This window comes from Notechis scutatus, chromosome 5, assembly GCF_049901735.1.
Source record: "Notechis scutatus isolate UNSWTSFEM ecotype Mainland chromosome 5, rNotScu1.2, whole genome shotgun sequence".
NCBI classification, from domain to species: Eukaryota; Metazoa; Chordata; class Lepidosauria; order Squamata; family Elapidae; genus Notechis; species Notechis scutatus.
Genome location: NC_142013.1, coordinates 83,010,487 through 83,033,197, shown reverse-complemented (window position 1 = coordinate 83,033,197; position 22,711 = coordinate 83,010,487). Strand labels below are relative to the sequence as shown.

Below are 22,711 nucleotides of genomic sequence, written 5' to 3'. Positions count from 1 at the left end.
AGGGTTAGGGAAGGAGGATTAGAGATAGCTGGGGTTGTGTAGTCAAAATAAAATACTTTCTCTTGGGAAAGTATCTGGCCGGAGGAAGGAGGAGATGTCACCAGACCAGCGGATGCTGCCTTGATTGAGCCATGTTACTGATTGTTTGGGGTTGGGGGAAATCTTTTACTTTTAATTAGGTGAAAACCAAGGGGCCTCTCAGAGTTGTTTTGCACCAGATACGTGCCAATATGATATTTTCAATAAAGCTATACTTTCAAGAATCCACCTGCCTCTAAGTTTTTGCTTGTAATGGATCTATTACTTGGAACCCTGACAGTAGGAAGATGTCTAGATAAGGCCACTTCCATCAAATTTATTGAATGAGTCAGAATAGTTTCCCAGTAAAAGCACCATCATCCCAAGGCAAATGGATCTGAAAACCATTGGAGATAAGGAAGTTTGGCTGTTTCCATAGCTGTATGGGAAATAGTCTGGAACATTTAACTAGTTTTGAGATCTATAGGTAGAATAAAGGCATTACAACCGGATTACTAAAATGCATACTCAAGCAAACAGCAAGCTTTATGTTTTGCTAATATAATGAAATTTAGCACCATCGTTTGGAGAGAAACAGAGAGCAAGAAGAAAAGAAAACCCTTCCTTTATACAAATATTTTCCTCATTAACTTTTATTTTTTAAAAAGGGAACATATACAGCAAGGTTTTTTTCATAGAAAACATATGTCAAATACATATATATGTATTTTTCTAAAGAAATCCAATTATCATATGTTGCCGCAAATGATGAGATAAGAATTTTATCTTCAAAATCTGCTCCTATTTGCAAGAAGCAGATTTGGCATACTTCCAATTGCTAAGCACTTTCTCCTGGCGAACAGACAATGCCACAACTAGCCAGTCTCTATGTAGTCATATTCCGAGGCATACAGGTATACCTCCTATACAAGTAGTATAGAGTATTCAGACAACAGAGAAGGCTTTGGAAAGGTAAAGACAGAAGTTTCATAAAAATGGATGCTTTTAATATTTATCGGAACATAATCATGCGGGCTTTAATTCTACCCTGAACCACTGCGGTAAGAGGAAAAGAGGGGAAATCAAAAGAAGGGATTATATTATAGCGAAACAGATGTAAACAGACTGCTAAGAAACATACTTTCTTGCTATTACCAAAAATAGAGAATGGAGCAAGTTTTCCAATGAAAACATGGTATTAATTTTAAAGAGTGAATGTTTGCAAAGTGATAACAAATAGAAGGAGCAAAAGTAGACCTGGCTCCAGGCTTGAAAAATGTAAGTAACATTTCTAATGCCTCCTTTCTGCCCTTCCTCATCTAACTGAATCTTGACGTGCATTTTCTGGCAATGTAGCAATACATGAAACAGGCCTTTACGTTACCCATAATATTTCAGTCTTGCAGTGGATTAAGGGATAATGGGGAAAGCCTATCATCCTGAACCAGAAGAAAAAGGATGCCATATGTAAAGCTGGTGCCTTCTGCTCGGGTTGCAGGTAGCCAGTACCTTTTATTAATCTAGGAGAGAAACCAAGTTGGTCGGAGTCAACTGTAGTCTAGCTAAGAATGGAGCTCAATATAGTCTTGCTTCTTCAACATGGGAAGTGTGTGGTAAAGTGATCATACATGAGTTTTTAAAAATATTATTCTCCATTCCATATGATCACCCCTTCTACATATCCATCATAGACCTTCCTTCCTTCCTTCCTCCTTCCTTTCTTCCTTCATTCTTTCCTGTGCATGTTGTAAGAGAACAGGTGGACTATGAAAAGGTGATTAACAGACAATAGTTCAAACAACATGATCAAATGGATCAAATTATAAACTTCACTGGACACCAAAACATGATGTAAAAATGAAATAATAATTATAATTGTATCATGCATTGTTTTAATGGCCAGGTAAGCAACAACAGCTGCTGCATCTTTTGTAGTTCCTTTGGATGAGCTATTCATAATTTGGACTACATGGACTTATTGCATCTAAAAACCGCTCTTCTGCTGATCTCATCCTTTCTCTGACACATTGTCTAAAGCATTACATGGATAATTATTTTTAAGAAGTGAACTGCTTGCTCATAGTAAAACTGAGAACTGAAACAAAAACAAATAGAGTAAGGATTGCATGGAACTCTTGTTTGTTCAGTAAGGTTGCAGGACTAATTCAAACAATATTATAATTAAGGGCTACACACAGTCCAAATTGCTTCTCAGATGACTTTTCTTTACCATAAATCCCATATCATCTAAAATTGTTTATCCTCTTGTTCTCTAATTTCAAATATCAATTTACTCATTTCGGCACAGTCCATTATTTTCTTAATAATTTCCTCCTGCATGGGTATTTTTTCATTTTTCCAGTTCTTAGCAAATACAATTCTAGCCGCTGTTAAAACATTTACAATCAAATATTTCAATTCTTTACAATATATTTCCGGTATGATTCCCAATAAAAATAATCTCAGGTTTAAAGTCCATGTGTTGTTTTGTCATTTTTTCCAACCATGTGTGGATTATAGTCCAATATCTTTTTGCATCCGAGCATGTCCACCACATGTGGTAATATGAACCAGGTATCTGATGACATTTCCAACATTTTATAAATTTATCATTTTATAAATGATAAATTTCCAACATTTATCCGAATTATCCTTGAACATCCTGGCAATTCTCGTCGGGGGTAAGTGCCACCTGTAAAACATCTTATACAAATGTTCTTTATATGCAGTTGACATTGTCATTTTATAATTTTGAGATGACTTCTCAGATGACTTTTAAGGAGACCAAAGCTGGCCCTTCTTTCAGGAGCAATATGAGTATTTGCATCTAGACTTCCTCATATAATTTTGCATTTGTGTTGCCTAGGAAAAGGATACAATTTGACTACAAGGCAATTTAATGATTAGACCTTAATTTATTGGCTGTCCGTAAGCACACAGATCCTTACACTGGAAAAAGATATTGATGATAGGGAAATTTTAGATCTATACTAAATAAAAAATAGGCCTGTTTCTGGAAATTTGCATTGTTATATTGTTATATAACATGAAAGTGTTATTTCGAAAGACATCACATTTGGAATCTTTCCAAAAACAGAATACAAAAATCCATTGTAGATGAATTGAGAAGGGTGATCTCCCAACCCTTTCCTTACTTCCAGCAGCAAATATTTGGATAGGAGAGAAAAAAAGACCTAGTTTCATTGTAAATGTTCTTTCATTAAGTAGTTAATGTCAATAATGAATTGTTGAATTGGCCTGCAGCCAGCACCTAATTCTTATGGTAATTATTTTATATATTTTCTTGGGTGTTAATATATGTAGGAAGATTTGAAGAAATATGAAACAATCCTACTTCTGAAAGCATTTTCATGTCCTTCATGGCAAGGACATGTAAACAGTGGCTACAATCTTGTGCACATTTCTGGGAAGCAATCTTCACTGAACCTAAGCATCACACTTCCAGTATTACTGAGCAGCCAATATGAAGTTACATTATTTAAGTCAATCTTCAATGATACCATGAGTATTCTATGGCAGTAGTGATAACAATGTATAAAAAAAACCATATTTAGCATAACTTCACCACACACTAATAATTCAAGCACCTGCTACCCAACTAATCAGAATGCAGATAAATCGTACGTCCTACCAGGAGGAACAACATGCCAGAAAACATAGCAAAAAATATTCCAACTGGAGCCAGTATAAAAGACCAGCCGTAACGTACATAGATGGAATAACTTGAACAGTCAATTTTCTTCTGAGCTTCATAATTTTTGAGATCAGCCACTGCTTGGACCCAGATAACATACAGTACAACCACCAGGGAGAATAGAATGCCTGGCAGATGGAGAAAAAAGAATATTTTATTAAATATTTATGGCAACATTGTCATACAGGAACTCAGAAATATCCAGAAAATTTAGAAAAACAGATTCTCTAATCCTATAAATCTATGGAAGTCACGATTTCCAGAATGGATTATTAGATTTATATCCTTCATTTTGTTCAGAATCTCAAGGCAGCATTCACGACACTCTCTCCCCCCATTTTTCCCTACAACTACTTTGGAAGGAAGGATGGGCTGAAAGAAAGTAACCGGCACAACATCATCCAACAAGCTTGTTAATGAACTAGAATCCAAGTCTGCTTCTACTCTTGTCTTTCTCTCTACTGGGAAGCTTTCATGAATGGATATAATAACAACTAGAAAAATATTTATTGGTAAACTTATTTATTAGTTACATAGGGAGAAATGTTTTAAGTTTGTTTTTATACTATATATTACTTGCATATAGCATCATTTTAGAAGGTCAGCATATAGATTTGTGACATCTATCTATTCATCCAATAGAGAAAATATTTGGCCCATTAATTTTTGGGCTTTGGTTGAGGTTGAGGAAAGCAAGTTACCAAAAACCAATGGAGGACCAGAGGCTCCAATTCTTGTCTTAAACATTTATAATTTAAATGACATCTTCCTTCAAAACTTGCATTATGTTTGAACAGATTGAATGCTTAATTGTACCATTGGTTTATTACCAAGATCAATGGGCCAAATGACACTCATTGATTTGGGAGAAAAATGTTCCTTTATTATGATCATTATCACAAATGGCCATTGCCATTCAAGCCCAGTGACTGTGACTAAGTTTTTTAAAAAAAGCAAGGATTTTTAGAAACTTTTGAGACTGCTACATAGATCCTCTGTTTCAACTTGTTAAGACCCTTTGCTTGAAGACCAATTCCCCATTCATTAGTAAAAGTAAGCGTCTTAAAGATGTAATGAATCACAAAAAGATGGAACCCATTACTTCAAAAAATTAACAATGGGTTCAGCAGATATTTGGATAAATAAGGATTCGTCTCTCTATTTCTCTGTCTCTCCCTCACCATTACTCATTTTGCTGTTTTATTTTTCAGGGGCACCCATATTTTATCCACAAGGTATAAAGTAACACAGTGAGGAGAAGCAGCAATTAACAGAAGTCTTCATTCCAATATATTTATACTTCTTTCAAAGGTAAATAAATGAGAAAAAAGAAATATCTGTATACTCGAACAAATTCCTGATCTTCCCACATAGCAATGCTTTTTCCATACCAACAATGAAGGGTTGTTTATGGTACAAAGAAGGAAGAAGGGAGAGAGAGATGTGATCAACAGGTGCTGTTTAAAGTGACAGGCTCCTCTACAGTTCCACTAGTATTACAGAGGTTTGAAAATCCTTATTTTTTTTTAATCATTCCAGACTTTGTTCTTTTTGTTGGCTTTGTTAGCAGGCTGTATATGGACAACTTCTGGTTTTGTCTTCTGCTCCTCAGGCTGACTTATATCCTTAGATTTTTGTAGGATTTGATTGAAGCTGGGAAACTGTTGTGCTGCCAGGGCACTTCATGCATTCCACAGAGCTTCAATCAAATCCTACAGAAATCTAAGGATATAAGTCAGCCTGAGGAGCAGAAGACAAAACCATACAGAGGCTCTGAAATGGTAGCTGATCTGCATGTTCTGCTAGTAGATAACATACAAATCAGCCTTTCTTGTACTTGCATTAGAGAAAATATACGAAGGGAGAGCAATTAAAACAGGATATATCATGTGGGTTGATAAATTAAACATACATCCTTCCTCGCATTATTTCCTTGCATGTTTGATTGTTGGTTTAAAATAATCAAATAAAGACCTCTGGTAAAAGACTTTATTTTTCCTTCTTGTTTAGCCTCTGAACCAGTGTAGAAAATAACAGGATTTAGGAAGGATCCAGCTAGTAGAGAGTCTTCTAAATCACACATTCCATGATCTGTACTGTCATGTCTTAACTGAGGTAAATAAAATTATATGTTTCAAATGCAGTATTTTAAATAAGGTAATAGGACTTTGAGCCTCAGAACAGCCATTAAGTGATATGAAGGAACGTAAGTAAGGAGCACAAAGTTAAGAAAAAAATAGGGTTATTCTCCCGCAGAGTTGAAGAACTGGATGTTTAGAAGTAAAACTCCGTCATTGTAGTAGCAGGATTTATGTCTGAACAGACACACACAGGATTGCTCTAAATACACCTATTATACAACATTGTCAGTTCATCAGCAACATCTCTTTTGAATCTCCTGTTCTGAACATGGCTTAATCTCTTGATTAGACCATGAAATGCTTACAGAGACTCATGTACTTTGAACAGCTTGCTCTAAATTTATGTAATTTCAAATCTATAGTGTATTTTACTATATTTTGAAATTAACAAGTGAGAAGAAAGCCAGGACTCCAAAGCTCCCCAGCCACTAGCATATTACTTCCATATAATTTGTGGGAAAGAAAAATGGTAAGAAGATAAATGAAACTTGTGTTAAGGCTACCTTGACTATTCCTTTAAGGAGACAGTTGGAATATAAATCCAACAAAGTGTTGGTGTTCTGAAACAGGATGCTAGAATTTACTGGAATGCTGTAAGAACCGAATGTAAATGGAGCAACTGGGGAAGAATTGAAAATCACTTAAGAATAATATAATCTGGCTATTGAGTCAGAAATGGTTTAACAAGGCTAAAATTAATTGTTCAAGACCCTGAAGTTGTGGCAGAAATGGGGACTGAATAGGAGAGGTAAGTAGAGTGTCTATAATAGAATAAAAAGGATGTATGTAGTAACAGAAATATCTACCCAGAACTATGATCAATCCAACAGAATGGAACAAGGGACAGAAAAGATACATATTTGGATCCTAAATGTCAGTTCTGAGTTCTAAGCAAGTATGCATGTATTCTGTAGAAACACCTGATGAGTTGTTTCTGAAAGAGACAGAAATGACTGGAAGTAGAGGCTCTTATTTTCTTGGTCTGTCAGGAGAGGGAGACAAAGTTTGAGGGTTGATGTTGAAGGAGAGAATGAGGTTCAAATTAAGTTTTCTATTCTCTTTCCAGGGCCTTGAAAAGAAATTGTGATATCTTGAAGGGACTACCACAATTCCAAGAGCACCTTGCTGAATGGATTACTTCCTTACTATATAAACAAGAAGGCATTCTTAGATACTGTCCCACAAAATATGTGGAGTTTAGATTATCTTCTGGAGATATTTTGAATATGGCATGCTAGAAAAAGACTTTGCTGGTATTACATTGTGAAGAAGGAGGGTTTTGTGATAGATAAATACATGGACATAGAATGATTGGGCTATTATACATATACTTATACATATACACATACACATACATTGAAAAAAAAATATATGTTATCCCTTCCTTCAATGAGACTTTTTCAAGAAACATTCCCATCTAAATCCAAGGTATTTTATGCTTAGCATACAAAACCCTCCCCAGATCCTTGCATTGCATCTATGGTTTCAACCACACAGTCTATAATTTTAGGATAAGGTATGTTGCTTTGGGACAACTAACTTTGGACAGCACATGAAACTTACCAGAAGCAATGAAAAAACCTCCTCCTATTTTGTAGAGGATGTGACTACCAAAAGGTGCAGCACAGATGATGAAGAAACTAGCAACAACCACAGTGACCACTCCAAGGAGCATGAAAATTGACCAAAAACCACGATAAACTGGAAATGGGAATAGGAGAATATCAAAAAGACATTTTAGAGAATAAAAGACCATTTTTACAAAATATTTCCAGCCTTCTCTAACATTTTTTTTCATTAGCAAGCTGAACATTTATTCCAGCACAGCCTCCTAGTAATCAGTAATCTAAAGCACCATATGTCCTGCATTAGACAGGAATGCCAAATGCTATCAGATCATCTTGGAATATAATGATGCATGTGAAGAGTGTTTTGAATCCCTGTTGTTTGGTATCTGCTGGAGAGACATGCGGTTAATCAGTTCACTTGCTTGGCCAATGGAAATTGTTCATAAAATAATATGCTGAACTATAGCCAAGATTCTTCAAGATATTTGCATGGTTTTACCAGATACAATTGATCTTACTAAAGTAGAAACAGAGCCTACAGACAATGTAAAGAAAAGTTTAAAACAGAGCCAAGATAAGTCACAAAATTGCTGAAAACCAGAATTGAGTGCTTTTAAGAAACGTATACTATATATTCACCAAAATGTATTTACATATGGTTTTAAAAATCCAAGTTGAAAATATCAATGGAAAGACAAGCCAAAATAAGTATTCTAAAAAAGGATAATAACTACAACTGTTCAAACAGTATATTTCTTTGTGTATTTTTCAAAGCAAATATTAAAAGTCATTGCATCAAGGACAAGCAATATTAAAGGTTCTGGATAATGATCATTGCTTTAAGACTCTGGTAACATATGGTGTTCTTCCCTTCAAATATTCATAATAATAAATTAATTGACAAATTAGGCATCTATTTTTAGGAATCTTTATAAAAAGTAAGTTTATGGAAATCTATTTATTTTATTCATTATAAATAGAAATAATAAATAAAATAAATTTAGGATTATTCATATTGATATTTAAACTGTATTTCAACTACTGTTTTATGAGTGAAGTTGCAGAAAATACTTGAAAGTGTATGAACATTCTATAAATTAATTTTCCTCATAGTGTATTCATAAAGTTCTCCTATTTCAATAATTTGAAATATTTTAAACCAAAATTTATTTACATTGTAATGCAAATAATTTTAATTCTAAAAAAAAAGACTATAAATGTATTAGAGTTGCTATGTTCCCTACTGTATAAATGAGAGTCCTTTAAAAAAAAAAAAAGATTGCTAGAATCTAAACTTGGTCACAGCATTTGCTATTATGCTCTGTTTATATGGTATAACATAAACAAGCCACCCAATCATTTTGCGGAGTGAGATGGATGGCATACAAATTAAATTAAAAAATCAATTTTTAAAAAATTTACATCATCATGTACACAATTGCAATTGCAAATGTTACATAAAACCATGTCTTATTTTCCAACTGAAAGCCTTAGTATAGTATCCTCTCAATAATTAATTATTATCCTTTCCTATAAAATAGATTATGTATGCTTTGATTATCTGTGGAATCTGTTCATTAATTTGTTTATTTTAAATATATACTTCTTGCTGTTATGGTGGCAAATCAAAAGTTTATACCGAAAATATAAAAACTCAAGGGAATAATTGGAACCTCTGTCTAAACACAATTTTATATGAATATAAGGAAGAACTCTATCTTGTGTTTTATGATAGTTTTTCACATCTTCTGGTTGAAGACATTGTTATTTGCACCCTACCTCTGAAGGACAGTTTAGTATCTAATGGGACCTTTCAAAATAAGCTATACAAACTATAGCCTCTTTTCTTAAAAGTAAACTATAGTCTCTAACATTTTCTAGAATCTTGAACAGAGTTCCTCATTTTGAGGATTGTCGTTCAAAAGAAGTGATGAGACAAAATTATTTTGTTAGTTTGGTTTTGAAGAATTGATGAAAAAACATTCAACTTTATTTCTTTTTTGTGAACAGAAATATTATTTTTCAGGGACCAATATGGCTAAGGAATTGGAGACTTATTATCTACTCCCAATTAGATTTAGAAATATTCCTTTGAATTTGGGGTCTAAAAAAGAATTATTTCCATAGATTTCTGCCTTTGCCCACATACACACAGAAATAATAATTTATCATTATCATTAAATGTGTATGCCACCGAAAATGAAGCAATTTATTATTTCATTATGTAATATTTACACAATATAATTTAGCAATAAATAAAATGGACTTTGGAATAATATTTATACTTAGGGTATTTCCAAAGTAGTAGAACAAGAATGCATTGAAGTGGTGCTACAGATTTTAAATCCACATGCTTTGTGTTGTTGCAATATGAATAGTTTCCATAACTAAGCATCATAACATTTTTCTGCAGCATGTCACAGCTCTAGTTTTGGCAATGTTTCACAAGGCTAAAAATATAAAAGAGTTGGGAACAGGAAAACAAACAGGAGTGAATAGGTAATTGAGCTTGATTTTTATCAAAGTGATATTGCCAGTCATAAGAAGAATAAATTATTTCTTATTGTCTTTTATTGAATCACAAAACTTGCAGAATTAGAAGTACCTTCAAGAAGGGGCTTGACTGTTGATTGAGTAAGTGAGTGATTGATTGCAAAATGTGAAACTAATCTCCCTTTTCTCAGGTTGCTCTTAAGGACAGATATAACCAGTATGTCTTCTCTCCCAGTAGAATTAATAAGAAGTCCATAAATTGACTCTGTCTTCAATATTTGATTTTTTCTTTTTTTGTAAAGGAAAAAGTTCCAAGAAAACTGAATAATAATAGATTCTTATATGCAGGATTCTGTTTTCATGTATTTATTTTTATGCAATAATTTGCAATTTTATGTTTTTTTATGTACCCAAATAAAGTGGCTTGTGTGGGAAGAGGAAAAGAGATGATTTTTCAGAACAAGAGTTTCTTTAGTCAGTTTCCTTTTTGCAGAAATCTGCCTAATGTATTGTCTTTCTGACTGAAGGCTCAATATTTCTCAGTTTCTTTTTATTCATCCAGTTGACCCTTTTTTATAATAGTTCATGAAGCTTTTGTTTATTTAAAGAACTTGTATGGCTCCTTATACTATGCATGATCAACCTAGGCAGCTCACAACAACATTCCATAAAATAGAAGCCAGAAAACTCCACATTATCATATGGTATATCCCATCACAACACTATCATTTCTTATCAACTCTATATTTACACTTGCATTTGCTGGGCTCATTCCCATTCTAGCTCAATGCATATCTTCATAGCCCTCTGGAAGGGAAATAGAGTGGGGCCCTCCAAAACTGAGAGGGAAGCTCTTCCAAAGAGTTGTGTTTATTTGTTTCAAAAAAAAAGGTCCCCTGGCTGGTTGGCTGGTTGGCTGGTTGGTTGATTTAATCAGTGAATAGAGTGACTACTGCCTGAAATTTGACCAATCACATATTTGATCAATATATAAAATACCATTTGTGGAAGAGGTAAAAAAAGTCAAGATGATGCTCAAGCATGGACAATCAAAATGCCACCTCCTTTTGTAAAGATATCATAACGCATAAAAAAGGAAACAGGATTTTAACTATGTGGGTGTTGATGTTATCTTGACTTTTTCACTTCCTCTCCTCTCAAAATGTTGCCCTTGACCTTTTTCATATGATCTATGAAAGTAAACTATTGGAAGGAACCATATTACCAATATCTCATTAAGCTAATTGGATTTAATTTAATGTATTTTAATTTTTTGACCCCATTCAACCCATTTCTCAATTCTTATCTTACCTTATTGTTGAGGTGCTAATTAAAGGTACATTGCAATCTTTGCCCTTAAAATGTTGGACTCAATTTCTGGGATAAAAGGACACTACTAATCAATACCGGCCATCTTTTTTCAGCTAGCAGTGAAGTGTCATTTTTGACAAGTTAATTTTAATTTGAACCACCATGAGACTGGTTCTTCCCTAGAAATGCTTCACTCTTTTTTTTGTTTTTTGTTAACCGTGGACTTGTATTCTGTACTTGAATATATACACAGAGGTCTTAGATTATATCTCACCTCCACCCTTCCAATCGGACAAGCCAGGATACTAGAATTTTGGAGTCTCCTTTAGCTCCTTTTAAATGTCAGATTCTTCATTGGTGAAAACATAATATGAGATGGTACAAAGAATTAACAGTAAGGATAAGAACATCAAAGAAAATCAGATTACCTGTTTAAAGTTGTTGACAGGAATCAAACCTGACTTGCACACGTGCGCACGCGCACACACACACACACACACACACACACACTGATTTAAGACAATGATATATATTCTCACCTTAGGAATGTGCCTTTGGGGAGAAAACAACAACAAAAGCAATAATAATAGGTACTGGTAGAACAATGAATCCAGCCTGATGCCTCTGGGGATCATAAATGAGTTATGACTGTAGTGGGTCTACTCACACAAGAAACAGCTTCCCAGGGCAATGCAACACTGTGGGTTCAATTCCAAAATGAGGCTTCAATGGCAGAAGTGGTGATCTGCTTATAATTCTTAAAGCAATTTGCTACTGCTATGCTTTCTGAACAGCAGTTCTGGAATTGAACTTGAAGAATTCCAAAGCCCTAGTGATAATTGCAATAAAGAATACTTACTAATTGCAGAATTATAGGTGGTTGAATTATGGGAATCTCGTAAGAAAGGAAATGGAGAGAGATAAGCATGGGTGCAGTTTTTAGAAGGTGACTGGTTCGCTGAAAAACAGTAACAAAGGCTAAATTATTATCTTGCATTTCCATACATGTCAATTTCCCCAATTTTAGAATGCTTATGCTAGGTGGATGGATAATTGGCCTTATATGTTTAATATCCAAAATTCTGAATTATGTGTGGGAAAGAGAAAGAATTACATCCTACTTTTAGTTCTTGGAGGGCTCTACAGTGTCAGTATCAGATCGCACAGTCTCTAGGAGTCAGGTAGCATATACATTTAAAAATTAAAATTAAAAATCTATTGTATGATCTGGACTAGTAAATGTAGGAAAAACACTATTCTGGTGGGAGTTTTGGTAGCAGTAATAGTATTGCTTGATTCACTCTGAACTGATTCAGAGTGAAACATAAGCAGTAAAGGACTTCCCTAGAGAATTCAAGACATTTCCCAGTGATATATATATACTTGCCAATTATTTCCAATTAGCATTTCATTTAGCACTTATATTTAAATTTTGAAGACAAACAAACAAACAAAAATCATTCATTGACTTCTCCTGATTTCCAGATGCCTATATTATGAAGATCCTTATAAGGAAAGTGTAAGAAATGCATAAACAGCCATTCTTGTTCCTCCCAAGTTCTTCAGTCTTTCAAACCATCATTACATTCCGTAACATTTTTGAAATTCCAATATTCTGTCATCCAAAGATCATTCAGTAGACAAGTCTCCATCTAACTTTCTTCTACTAGAGTCCTAATATGGCATATTAGGACTTGCACTGCCTCTCATTTGGTATCTGGAAAGTAGCATAGTAAGAGGAAGATGCTTTTGAATGGTCTGACATGGAAGGGTGAATGGGTAGAGGGAAAGAGAGAAAGAAAGAGATTTTTTTGGGGGGGAGGGGGTGATGTTAGCTAAAACTTTGCTATAGTTTAGAGCTTTTATTGATGCAAATCTGTTTGAATTATGGTCCTACAGACAGCAATTAATTTTTTATGGAAAGATGGGCTACACTTATTTCCATAAATACTTTAAATATTTAAGAGGAACATCTGTCAAAGATAGTTATTATACTTCCCAAATGATTAAAACAGTTTGTAACCATAATTATATATTTCTCTAGTTCTCTATGTTTAAAGCTTAGGAATACCCAATGCTCAGTAAGTTGGCTTCTGTGCCAGTCTATACAGGTATTTATATAGAAAGGCTCTGTCAATTCTTCACTAACAAAACACCATGCTCTAGAGCAGGGGTCGCCAACCTTTTTGACCTCAGGGACCACCAAGCTCATAATTTTAAATCCCGCGGACCAGAGACCCTGGAAAAATCTCCAAAAAAGTCTACAGGAAAAGTCTCCACCCCGTTTTCCTACCGATTGATCATTCTTTATTTGGGATCACAGGATACCGTCTCAAGCTCCATTCTCGGGGGAGAGACTTTTGGCTTCATGCAAGGAAAGCAGCAGAAGCAGCAGAAGTCTATCTTTCTCTCCCCCAAACTTTGCCAGAAATGAGTCTTTGTGAGACTTGTTGTGTTGGCGCAGCCTCTTGGAGTAGGATGCCTTGCAGGGTCCCAAAGAGTCGTTTCTGGTGGAGTTTGGGGGAGAGAAAGAAAGACTTTTGCTGCTTTCCTTGCGTGCAGCCGAAAGCAGAAGAAAAAAGCGGAAAGAAGCAGCCTGTGGCCAGACGAGGTGCCTGGGGTGAGTGGGGCAAGTTCCCCCCCTCCGCCCTTTCCTCCCTCTCCTCACTACCTCGTGTGGTTCGCAATGCAAGCGACGCAAGCCTTGTATTCCTGCGAGCCATGTCGGCGGCGCAGCCTTGTGTTCCACGCAGCCTGGATTAATTGCTTTGGGGGCTGCTTTGGGGGTGAAATTTCTCTGAGGACCACCAAAATTTTCTCGTGGACCACCAGTGATCCCCAGCCCACTTGTTGGCGACCACTGCTCTAGAGCAGTGCATAAGGAAACAGAAAATACTTTCAAATAAGTTCTTCCATTTCATTCAAGAGCTTGTGCAGCTCTTCCACAAGCACAAACATGAAGTTGCTATTCAATCTTGCTTATATCACTATGTGAAGCCTTGCTAGAAATATTTGCAGAATGCATTTGTGCAGCATGTGCAGAAGTGTCCTAGCTTCATTTTGGTCACATTTCTGCACGTGTAAGATTATGGCTTTTATTTTTGCATACAGGGTCATCCTGCTAGTACAAACATGCTGGTTTTTTAGTGGATTGTTCTGTTGGAGTGTTGTAAACCATTGCATTCTTGTCCTTGAACTGAATCTCCACTGAATACTTTGAATATAAACCAGCATAAAGAAATGGGGTATTGTGAGCCTTCTTCAACCTCTATCCAGCAGAATAATATCTATAACAAACAGATCCACATATCTGATGCAGAAGATTGGGAAGTCCTCTAGAACAGATTTTGAAAGAATCACAGAGAAATGTAGCAGAGAGAAGGATAATGAAAATGCTCATGAAGATCCATTTTGCCACACAGAAAGGTTTCCCTCTACAGATAGAAGTTATTAAAGCAGACAATGTTTAAAATGTAAGCAAGCATATTAGGTCAAAACTAGATTACTTACTGTACCAAAACTTCAACATACTGCTAGGATTCTCATCAATCTTCCCATCAAACCAGCATCTCCAGAAGAAACCCTCATGATGGAACATAATTGTCTCTTCCTGCACAAAAAAAAAAAACCCCTAAGAACTTAGCATACATTTATATGAACACGTTCTATGTTTTATGGTAGATTGCTCATAACTCCATAACATCCTGCTAATTCTGAGTATAACTGACCAAAATAGAAATTGGAGAAATTAACCTCCTGAATGTTACTGGCTGAAGTTAATATTAAAATCAAAATGTTCAATGGTTTTCTAAACAAGAACAAAACAGACACATCTCTGATACCAAGAGATTATTCCTAGAAATAAAAAGTATACTAACCCTAGTGCGATTGACATCTTCAGAACACTTCCCAACTTCTGTAGCCAGAAGCCAATAATCTGTCCCAAAAGCAACCAGGAAAAACAAAATGCCAAGAGCCCCAAAGAAGCCTCCAAAAAATATTCCAACACTCAACTTCATTGTTGGTTTGTTCCTTAAAAATAACTGATAAAGCTAAAATATATATTTCAGGGTGGTGGGGGAGAAAAGTCCTCCTCAGATAAATTTAGTTAAGAATTATGTTGCTTATGCTATGGCTTGGATTTGTGTTCAATTAAACTGCAACCTAACAAATGAAGATAGACTTCTATTTTGGGACTCTCCCTGAAAAAAACTTTACAGTATTTTCCTTAGCTGGCGTGACCAGCCAAAAATAGCTGACCTTCCCTTAGCTAGCTATTGGCTTGAAATATTGTTGCACATGGTGCATCCACATATGAAGAAGAGGGATGAAATTACTGTCCCCTTATTATTCTGCCTAGGTTGGATTTCAATATCCAATACTGACAAGGAGTAGCAATATATGTGTGTATGTGTGTGTGTGTTTGTGTGTGTGTGTGTGTGTGTGTGTGTGTATTCTTAAGTTTTCGTGGGTACTTACATGTATAGTATTCAGCTTTGTCCGGGTATTTTCCCACGTCATTATAGTTGTGCTTTTAAAGTTGTAGCAACGTTTATATATATTTATTTGTTTATATATATTTATTTGTATATATATATTTGTCTCAGGCAAACATACAAAGTACAGTACAAACTAAGTTGCAGATATGTAGGCACATTAAAGCTTATCATCAGGTAGATAAAAACACTTGAGCCTCATTGACTGATTGACTATCTCATTCCAAGTCAGTAATCAAGAAATTTAAAACTGAAATGGGGCACCCACTTGCTTTTTTAATGGTCTTTAAATGAGAGAATACATATCTAGCTCAAATTCAGAATTAAAAATACATCTCTGCAGGCAAGATTTCAGTACCTAATATGCTCTTATTTTCACAAGAAAGCAGAAATATAGAAGGTCCTGCTTTTATGCTTTAATGAGATTTGTATACAGAGAAGGTGATTTCTAGTGGGAGCCAAGTAACACAACTATGCTTTTTAGAAAACAGGCTGTACTATTATTTTTCAATTTCAAATATAAACAGATGTATTTTGCATTCTGATGCCATCCAGATGCTCTGGGAATACATATCCCAGAAGAGCAAATCTGCATCATTGATGGTCTGGTTATCTTGGGATTCTGGAAATTTTTACTCTGCATCCCGCTAAAATATGTAAGATTGTGATGGTGATATCTGAGTTTATACTGCCAAAGAGATAAAATGTTATTCAGTTGTACAGCTTTTCTGTATGGTAGTTGGACATCTGCACACCATTCTCCCCGCATGCCTCCCTCCCTCTCTCTGCACATAGTGGACTGTCTAAACCAGGGGTCCCCAGATTCTTAGGTCAATGACTTCTTCATGAAGTTTCAGATTGTTCATCCACCTTCAAACACATTACATGACATTTTTTTAACAAATAATACTTTAGTAAAATAATAACAATAGTGAACAGTCCCATTGACTGAAGTCATTGAAGTCAATATTGACCACTTTGCAGAGCCCTAATCTAATTCAACACAGAAGTACACAATTAACAGAAGAACTAATTCAACACAGAAGTACACAATTAGATAATTTTTGAGACAGTGGAATAATTTGCAGTTTTGACAGCACATCATTAGAGTGATCATAACACAGCTACAATGGTAAGCAAGTTTCTTGCCAACACTTCTGTTCTAACATGTTTTGACTCTCCTTTCCTTTTCACTTAACTTTCTTTTTTTTCTGTATAGGTTAAGGACATTCTGTACAAAGCAAGGGAGCCTATGAAGGGGCAAGGCATTCTTGCAAATAAAAATTGTGCTAGAAGTTGGTGGACAGAGAGACTGATAGATGTCAAGACTGGTACATATAATTGGAAATTGCTGTGCATTCCTGACTTAGCACAAAACCAAATATTGCCTTTTACAAATATAAAGTATTTTCAAGTCTCTGTTATTTTTTAAAGTTCATCAGTTTGCAAAATGATACACAGAAAGAATGGTTGTTAACGTACTTTAAAATGTTAATTTAGTTATTCTTTGAGAAGCTGGTTACAAAATGAGTTTTTAAAATTGCATTTAAAAAAAGGTTCTTTCAACTCAACCTCAAGTCCTGAGGCCTTTATAAACATATCAATATAGTGTTTGTGGCAAGGGTATGAAAACATCTACTTTTTTAGGGGGAAGGGTAGGGTTGGATTTTGTTTTGTTTTCCAATCTAGCCTGAAACCTTGAGATTCTGTTATGATCACTCTCAACTACATATCCGAACTGAATTTGCTTAGCTTTTTGAGATCAACTATCATATACATTTACAAATAAGACAAGAATTTTTGGTGTCAAGATGGACCCACTTCAGTTTGTCCACAGATGGGCTTACCCAGGAGTATATTTGGAGGTAATACTATTCAAAGTACCTATATATTCCATATATAAGCTGACCCTTGAATTTTTAACTGTAAAAATAGATAACGTACAGATTACCACAGATCCACCAACTGGGAAAATTAAAATATATAAACATTTTGGTGGTTAGTTTATTCATGGGTAGCACATTTTTCATGGTATTTTGGTTAAAAATGTGACTATATAGAGTAACTTTTCTTCCTATATACAGTAACTTTTTTCTATCTATCTGTTGATCTATCGATCTATCGATCTATCTATCAAATATATATAGCCACTCATCTCATGGAAAGTTACTTTAAGTGGTGTTTTTTACTGTAAAAATAGTAAACAAAATTAATACAATAATTAGTTAAAATCATTATATAATAATTAAAAAGAATTAGAAATTATAAAAACAGAATTAAAGAAGAGAATAATAAATGGAGGAATATTAATAATAAGTTTACCCATCTCCTGGGGTCCCCGGCCTACTGGAATAACTACATCTTGAGGGACCTGTGGAAGCTCAGGAGCAGGGGTGGGATCTGACAGGGCTAACTACCGGTTTGGAGATTTACGAGATTCGGTGATTTACGATGTGCTTCCTTGCACGCTGCGCACGCACCTGTAAATTGTCATCAGCTTGCTGCCTGGACAGCTGAGCAGCACTGCGTGCAGAGAAACAGCGTTTGGAAAAGCACTTTTTTTTCTGCTTTTTCAACCACACCTGTGCCTTACATGGCAGCTGAGGTTGAAAAAGCAGGAAATAAAGGTCAGGTAAGAGCCCAGGCGGGTAGGTGAGCCAAAACATCAGCAGACATAAAATCAGTTCTATGTCTGCTGCTCTTCAGAGCTACCAGTTCTACAGAGCCAGACAGAACCGGAAGAAGGAGTGATGAGGCCAACCTTTTCTCTATTGGGAGAAGATTCCACAATATGTGCACCACAGCAGAAAAAGCCCACTGGCAAGGGCCCACCAAATGTAGCTCCCTAGACAATGGAACCCATAACATTGCCATTCTGTAAGATCTGTTGGGACAGACAGATGAAATCGGGGAAAGTTGATTCCTCAAATATATACATTGACCAAAAATATGTGTTTCAAGAGTACTAAATAAATTCCAAGAATAGTTAAGTACTCAGTAAATATTGAGTATTCTGGGGTAGCTATTTTCACTCCAATGCATGGTTTCATAGTATCCCACAACAGTGCCTCTTCTACTTATGTCATCCCTTGCATTTATTTAAAAAAATCTTCTACCAGATCATACTTCTTCTTCTTCTTTTCTTCAGCATTTGTCTCGCGCTCTGGCAAGGTCCGCTAATGTCCTTGAGTATTGCTTCCACGCCTCTCTGTCTGCCACGATGTCGGGTCTGCCTTCGCGATCTCTAGGTCGGCCTTGATCGTGTCCATCCAGCGTTGCTTAGGTCTACCACGCGGTCTCGCTCCTCCGACAGTCACCTTCATCGCAGATTTGATGATGGATTCTTCCTTACCGAACGCGGTAGCATTGGGCGTGTGTTCTGTAGTGGACATTTCCACCATGTTGATGCAGCATTTGAATACCCAGCCGGCCTGTCGCGTGGGCCTGTCGTCGGAGGGTCTGCTCTCAGTTACGGTCAGCGTTTAACGGCTTCGCGCATCCAGGGGACACCACTTGGAGGTGGCAGACCACTCGTCCCCCTTACCAGATCATACTTATTTTTTAAAAAAATGTTGTCAATTAAGATTTCTTGAGCTATTTTTGGGAAACAGAACTGCTTTATAAATCACAAACAATACTTAATCTCACCTAAATAAATACATGCAGTATACTGTTCTAATAGAAGAACCTCTTGCACTGTCAATGTCATAGAAGATAGCAAAGTTTCGTCCTGGCTTTTATGAGCATTTGGATCATTTAGACACTTTTTTCTGTCTGAAAATATAACTGCAATTAGAATTGCATGGAACTAAAAAGCTACTGTAAGAGATTTTTTTTAAATCAAATTTTTATATTACTTTTAAATTATATTACTTCAAATCTGAACAATAGACAACATCTATACCACTTATTTCATGAATCTTAATAGAAAATCTCATGGTGCCATCTCTTAGATAAAAATGAAGGCCTCATGCTTCATTGTGAAAAATAAATCCACCCTAGAGCTTTGGCTGCCAGTCTTATGGAAACAATTATCCATTCTACTGATAAAGATAACATCTTCTAAGATTCACATTTATAACATAGAATTTACTAGATTAAGACCATTTCTGGTTTTAATTTATTTTTACTCTTATTGGATTTAGTTTGATATATGATACAGTTTTCCATTATTTTTTTTCTGTTTTCCCTACGTCTAAAAAAACTCTTTTTTTAAAAAAAGGTCCATTGAAGTACTGAATAAATTATTACAGTATTTTCCTTATATGTTGATTCTTTTCTTTTCTTTTTATAAAACTGAGAAGTCATGGCTATAACACACAAAAATGTTTAGGGCCATTTACTTTGTCTTCAGTTTTAGTATAGGACCAAATATATTTCTCATATGGAAGATTTTTTACAATTTTTATGTTTACAAGAATATTTGTAGAAATATTCAAAACTGATTATGCATATTACTAGCATTACTATTCATCAAGCTTCACAAAATTCTATTGAGTAGGAAAAATTGTTTAATCAGTGGTTAATTCAATTTTTTTTACTACAGGTTCTGTGGCCGAGGCTTGGTGGGTGTGGAAGGGGAAGGATACTGTAAAATCTCCAGTCAGAGGTGATATTTGCCGGTTTACCAAACTACTCAAAATTTCCACTACTGGTTCTCCAGAACTGGTCAGAACCTGCTGAATACCACCTCTGGTTTGAATATTTATTTTTTATATAAAATGTTTTAGGTATCCCCTATCTCTCTCTTCCTCCCCTTTCCCACAGGCAGGTAAGTTGCTGCTGCTGGGACCAAAGGGAGGGAGCAAAGGCTCATGACATTTACTGGAAAAAGTCAAGGAAGGTTGAAAATGAGAATCACATGACCACAGCAGCAGAAGCCAATAATACTGAAGTAGCCATAATTTTCCTACATTTCATTACTTCAAGGGTCATGGGTCCTGGGTTTTGGACACATTCTTTAAGATAGCCATTTGAGGTTCAATAATTGTTGCCCTTTGATGCACCATTTTACCCAGTTAAAGAACATGACAATGAGAATTTTAGGAGCATATAGATGGTTTACATTACCCAAACACTCACCACTTACAAACGCTGAATATAGATAGACTAGTTAATCACAGAAGATGAACCGGCAAAAGGCAGCATTGGGACAAGTATATTTGACTTGGATGTAGAAATGTACACATTAGAACAGGGTGACACAAACTCAAGACCCGGGAGCTGGATTTGGCCCACAAGGTGCTTAAATCTGACCCTTGGGCCTACTCTGGAAACAGTGAAGGACCGGCCTGTAGTACCTCTGCCAGCAAAAATGGAGCTCAGGAGGGCTTCCCGCGGCCTTCCCAGGCCCCATTTTTGGCTGTGATAGTCTCCTGCAGCCATCTGTCAGGGCTAGAGACCATTGTGGCCAAACACAGGGCCCAGGGGGCCCACAGGGCTCACCCAAGCTCCGTTTTTGCTGGCAAAGTGTTGCAGGGGGCTGTCATGGCCGAAAACTGAGCTCAGGAGCCCGTTTTCACTGCCAGAGCGTTTGAGCCACCACAGGTGCCCTGACACATGTGACAATGTAACCCTGACACACAAGCTGGCCACACCCACCCTGGCCACACGCACTCCAGCCCCAAAGGTGAAACACAACCCTAATGCGGCCCTCAATGAATAAGAGTTTGACACCCCTGCATTAGAATATTCTGTTCTGCTCTGTTCTGGTCTAGTCCTAGTCCTATTCTACAATAGAATAGAAATAGAAATAATAATAACACTAAAAGTGTAAATTAGCTGGACCTAGATTATCTCAAGGATTACTATATGCTCATGTGTGAGCACCGAAAGGAGTAGCCATACTCTTGTATACAGCATACAATACAGCCTGCTACTTATAATGCTATAGAAATTAATTTTAAACTTTTAAATTTTCCCAAAACTGGAAATCAACAATGATACCCACGGCAATAACTAATAAAATCCACCAATGTGCAGAAATGCGAGAACGTGTTTCTCTTTTTTTAAATATAGTCTTCTTTTTTTTTGAAACTTTCAATAAACATTATTTTTAAAAAATTAATTTTAAACTATTTGGGGGGGATGTAACAATGTTATCTATAAACCTACATGTAAAAGGATTGGTCTGATAGACATTTATTTTTTTATTTTTTATTTCCTGCCTTTATTATTTTTATACCAACTCAGCGGTGAACATATCCAAAACTCCTTCTTCTTTTATTTTCCCCATGCAACAATCCTGTGAAATTGGCTGGGTTGACTGGCCCAACGTTACCCAGCTGACTTTCATGGCTACAATGAGAATAGGAACCATGGTCACCTGCTTTCTAGACTGGTACCTTAACCACTAGACCAAACTAGCTGTTTTAAAAGGCAAATGTATCTTTAGAAGATCCCTTGATATATTAATTTACAAGATTTGTACATTGCCAGATCTATTTGGCCTCAGAACACTCTACATCAAACACAATTAAAAAGTCCAAAAGAGATTGAACAACTTAAAAACAAGAACCCTGCCCCCAAACAACAATCTGAATTGCACAATCAGGTTTAATGCCAGGTAATAGGCAGTTGTATTTGCATCCAACACAGCTTTTAAATGTTCCTCAACCCCACACAGAGCACATACTATCTTTAGTGAGTTGTAATGAAGGCGTGGGTTACTATTATAAGGTTCAGATAGGGCAGAGTAATAACTACAGTACTGAACGTAATGTGGACTGACTAGTCGAGTTTCCTGTTTCGTATAGCCCAATCATTTTGCTAAGATGCCTTGGAGGTTAAGGTGTGTGATTAATTACACTTTCCCTTTAGTCTGACATTGAGCAACTGGAAGATAACATTTCTGCCCAAATTTGAGTGTTTATTTCTTTTAGCCTATCCTTTTATATTTTAAATGTTATGTCATATAGTATGCCTTATTTTAATTGTGATGCTTCTGACACAAATAAACAAACCCTATCT

At 35.9% G+C, this 22,711-nt stretch overlaps 1 protein-coding gene across 1 annotated transcript; it reads right to left on the bottom strand.

Moving 5' to 3' along the window:
- Positions 1-655: 655 nt before the first annotated feature.
- On the bottom strand, positions 656-15,450 carry TMEM182 (transmembrane protein 182). The gene is made up of 5 exons (XM_026666768.2): positions 15,125-15,450; positions 14,757-14,856; positions 12,106-12,204; positions 7,438-7,575; positions 656-3,861 (listed from the first exon to the last, which is right to left on the bottom strand). The coding sequence occupies exons 1-5, from the start codon at positions 15,263-15,265 to the stop codon at positions 3,638-3,640; spliced, it is 702 nt and encodes a 233-aa protein (XP_026522553.1). The 5' UTR covers positions 15,266-15,450; the 3' UTR covers positions 656-3,637.
- Positions 15,451-22,711: the final 7,261 nt, after the last annotated feature.

Coding starts and splice junctions, on each gene's coding strand:
- TMEM182 (XM_026666768.2), bottom strand. CDS start 15,265: ATGAAGTTGAGTGTTGGAATATTTTTTGGAGGCTTCTTTGGGGCTCTT. Junction 12,205..14,756: donor TATGTTGAAGTTTTGGTACA/GTAAGTAATCTA, acceptor ACTGTTTTTCAG/CGAACCAGTCACCTTCTAAA. Junction 3,862..7,437: donor AGGTTTTTTCATTGCTTCTG/GTAAGTTTCATG, acceptor TCCATCTGCCAG/GCATTCTATTCTCCCTGGTG.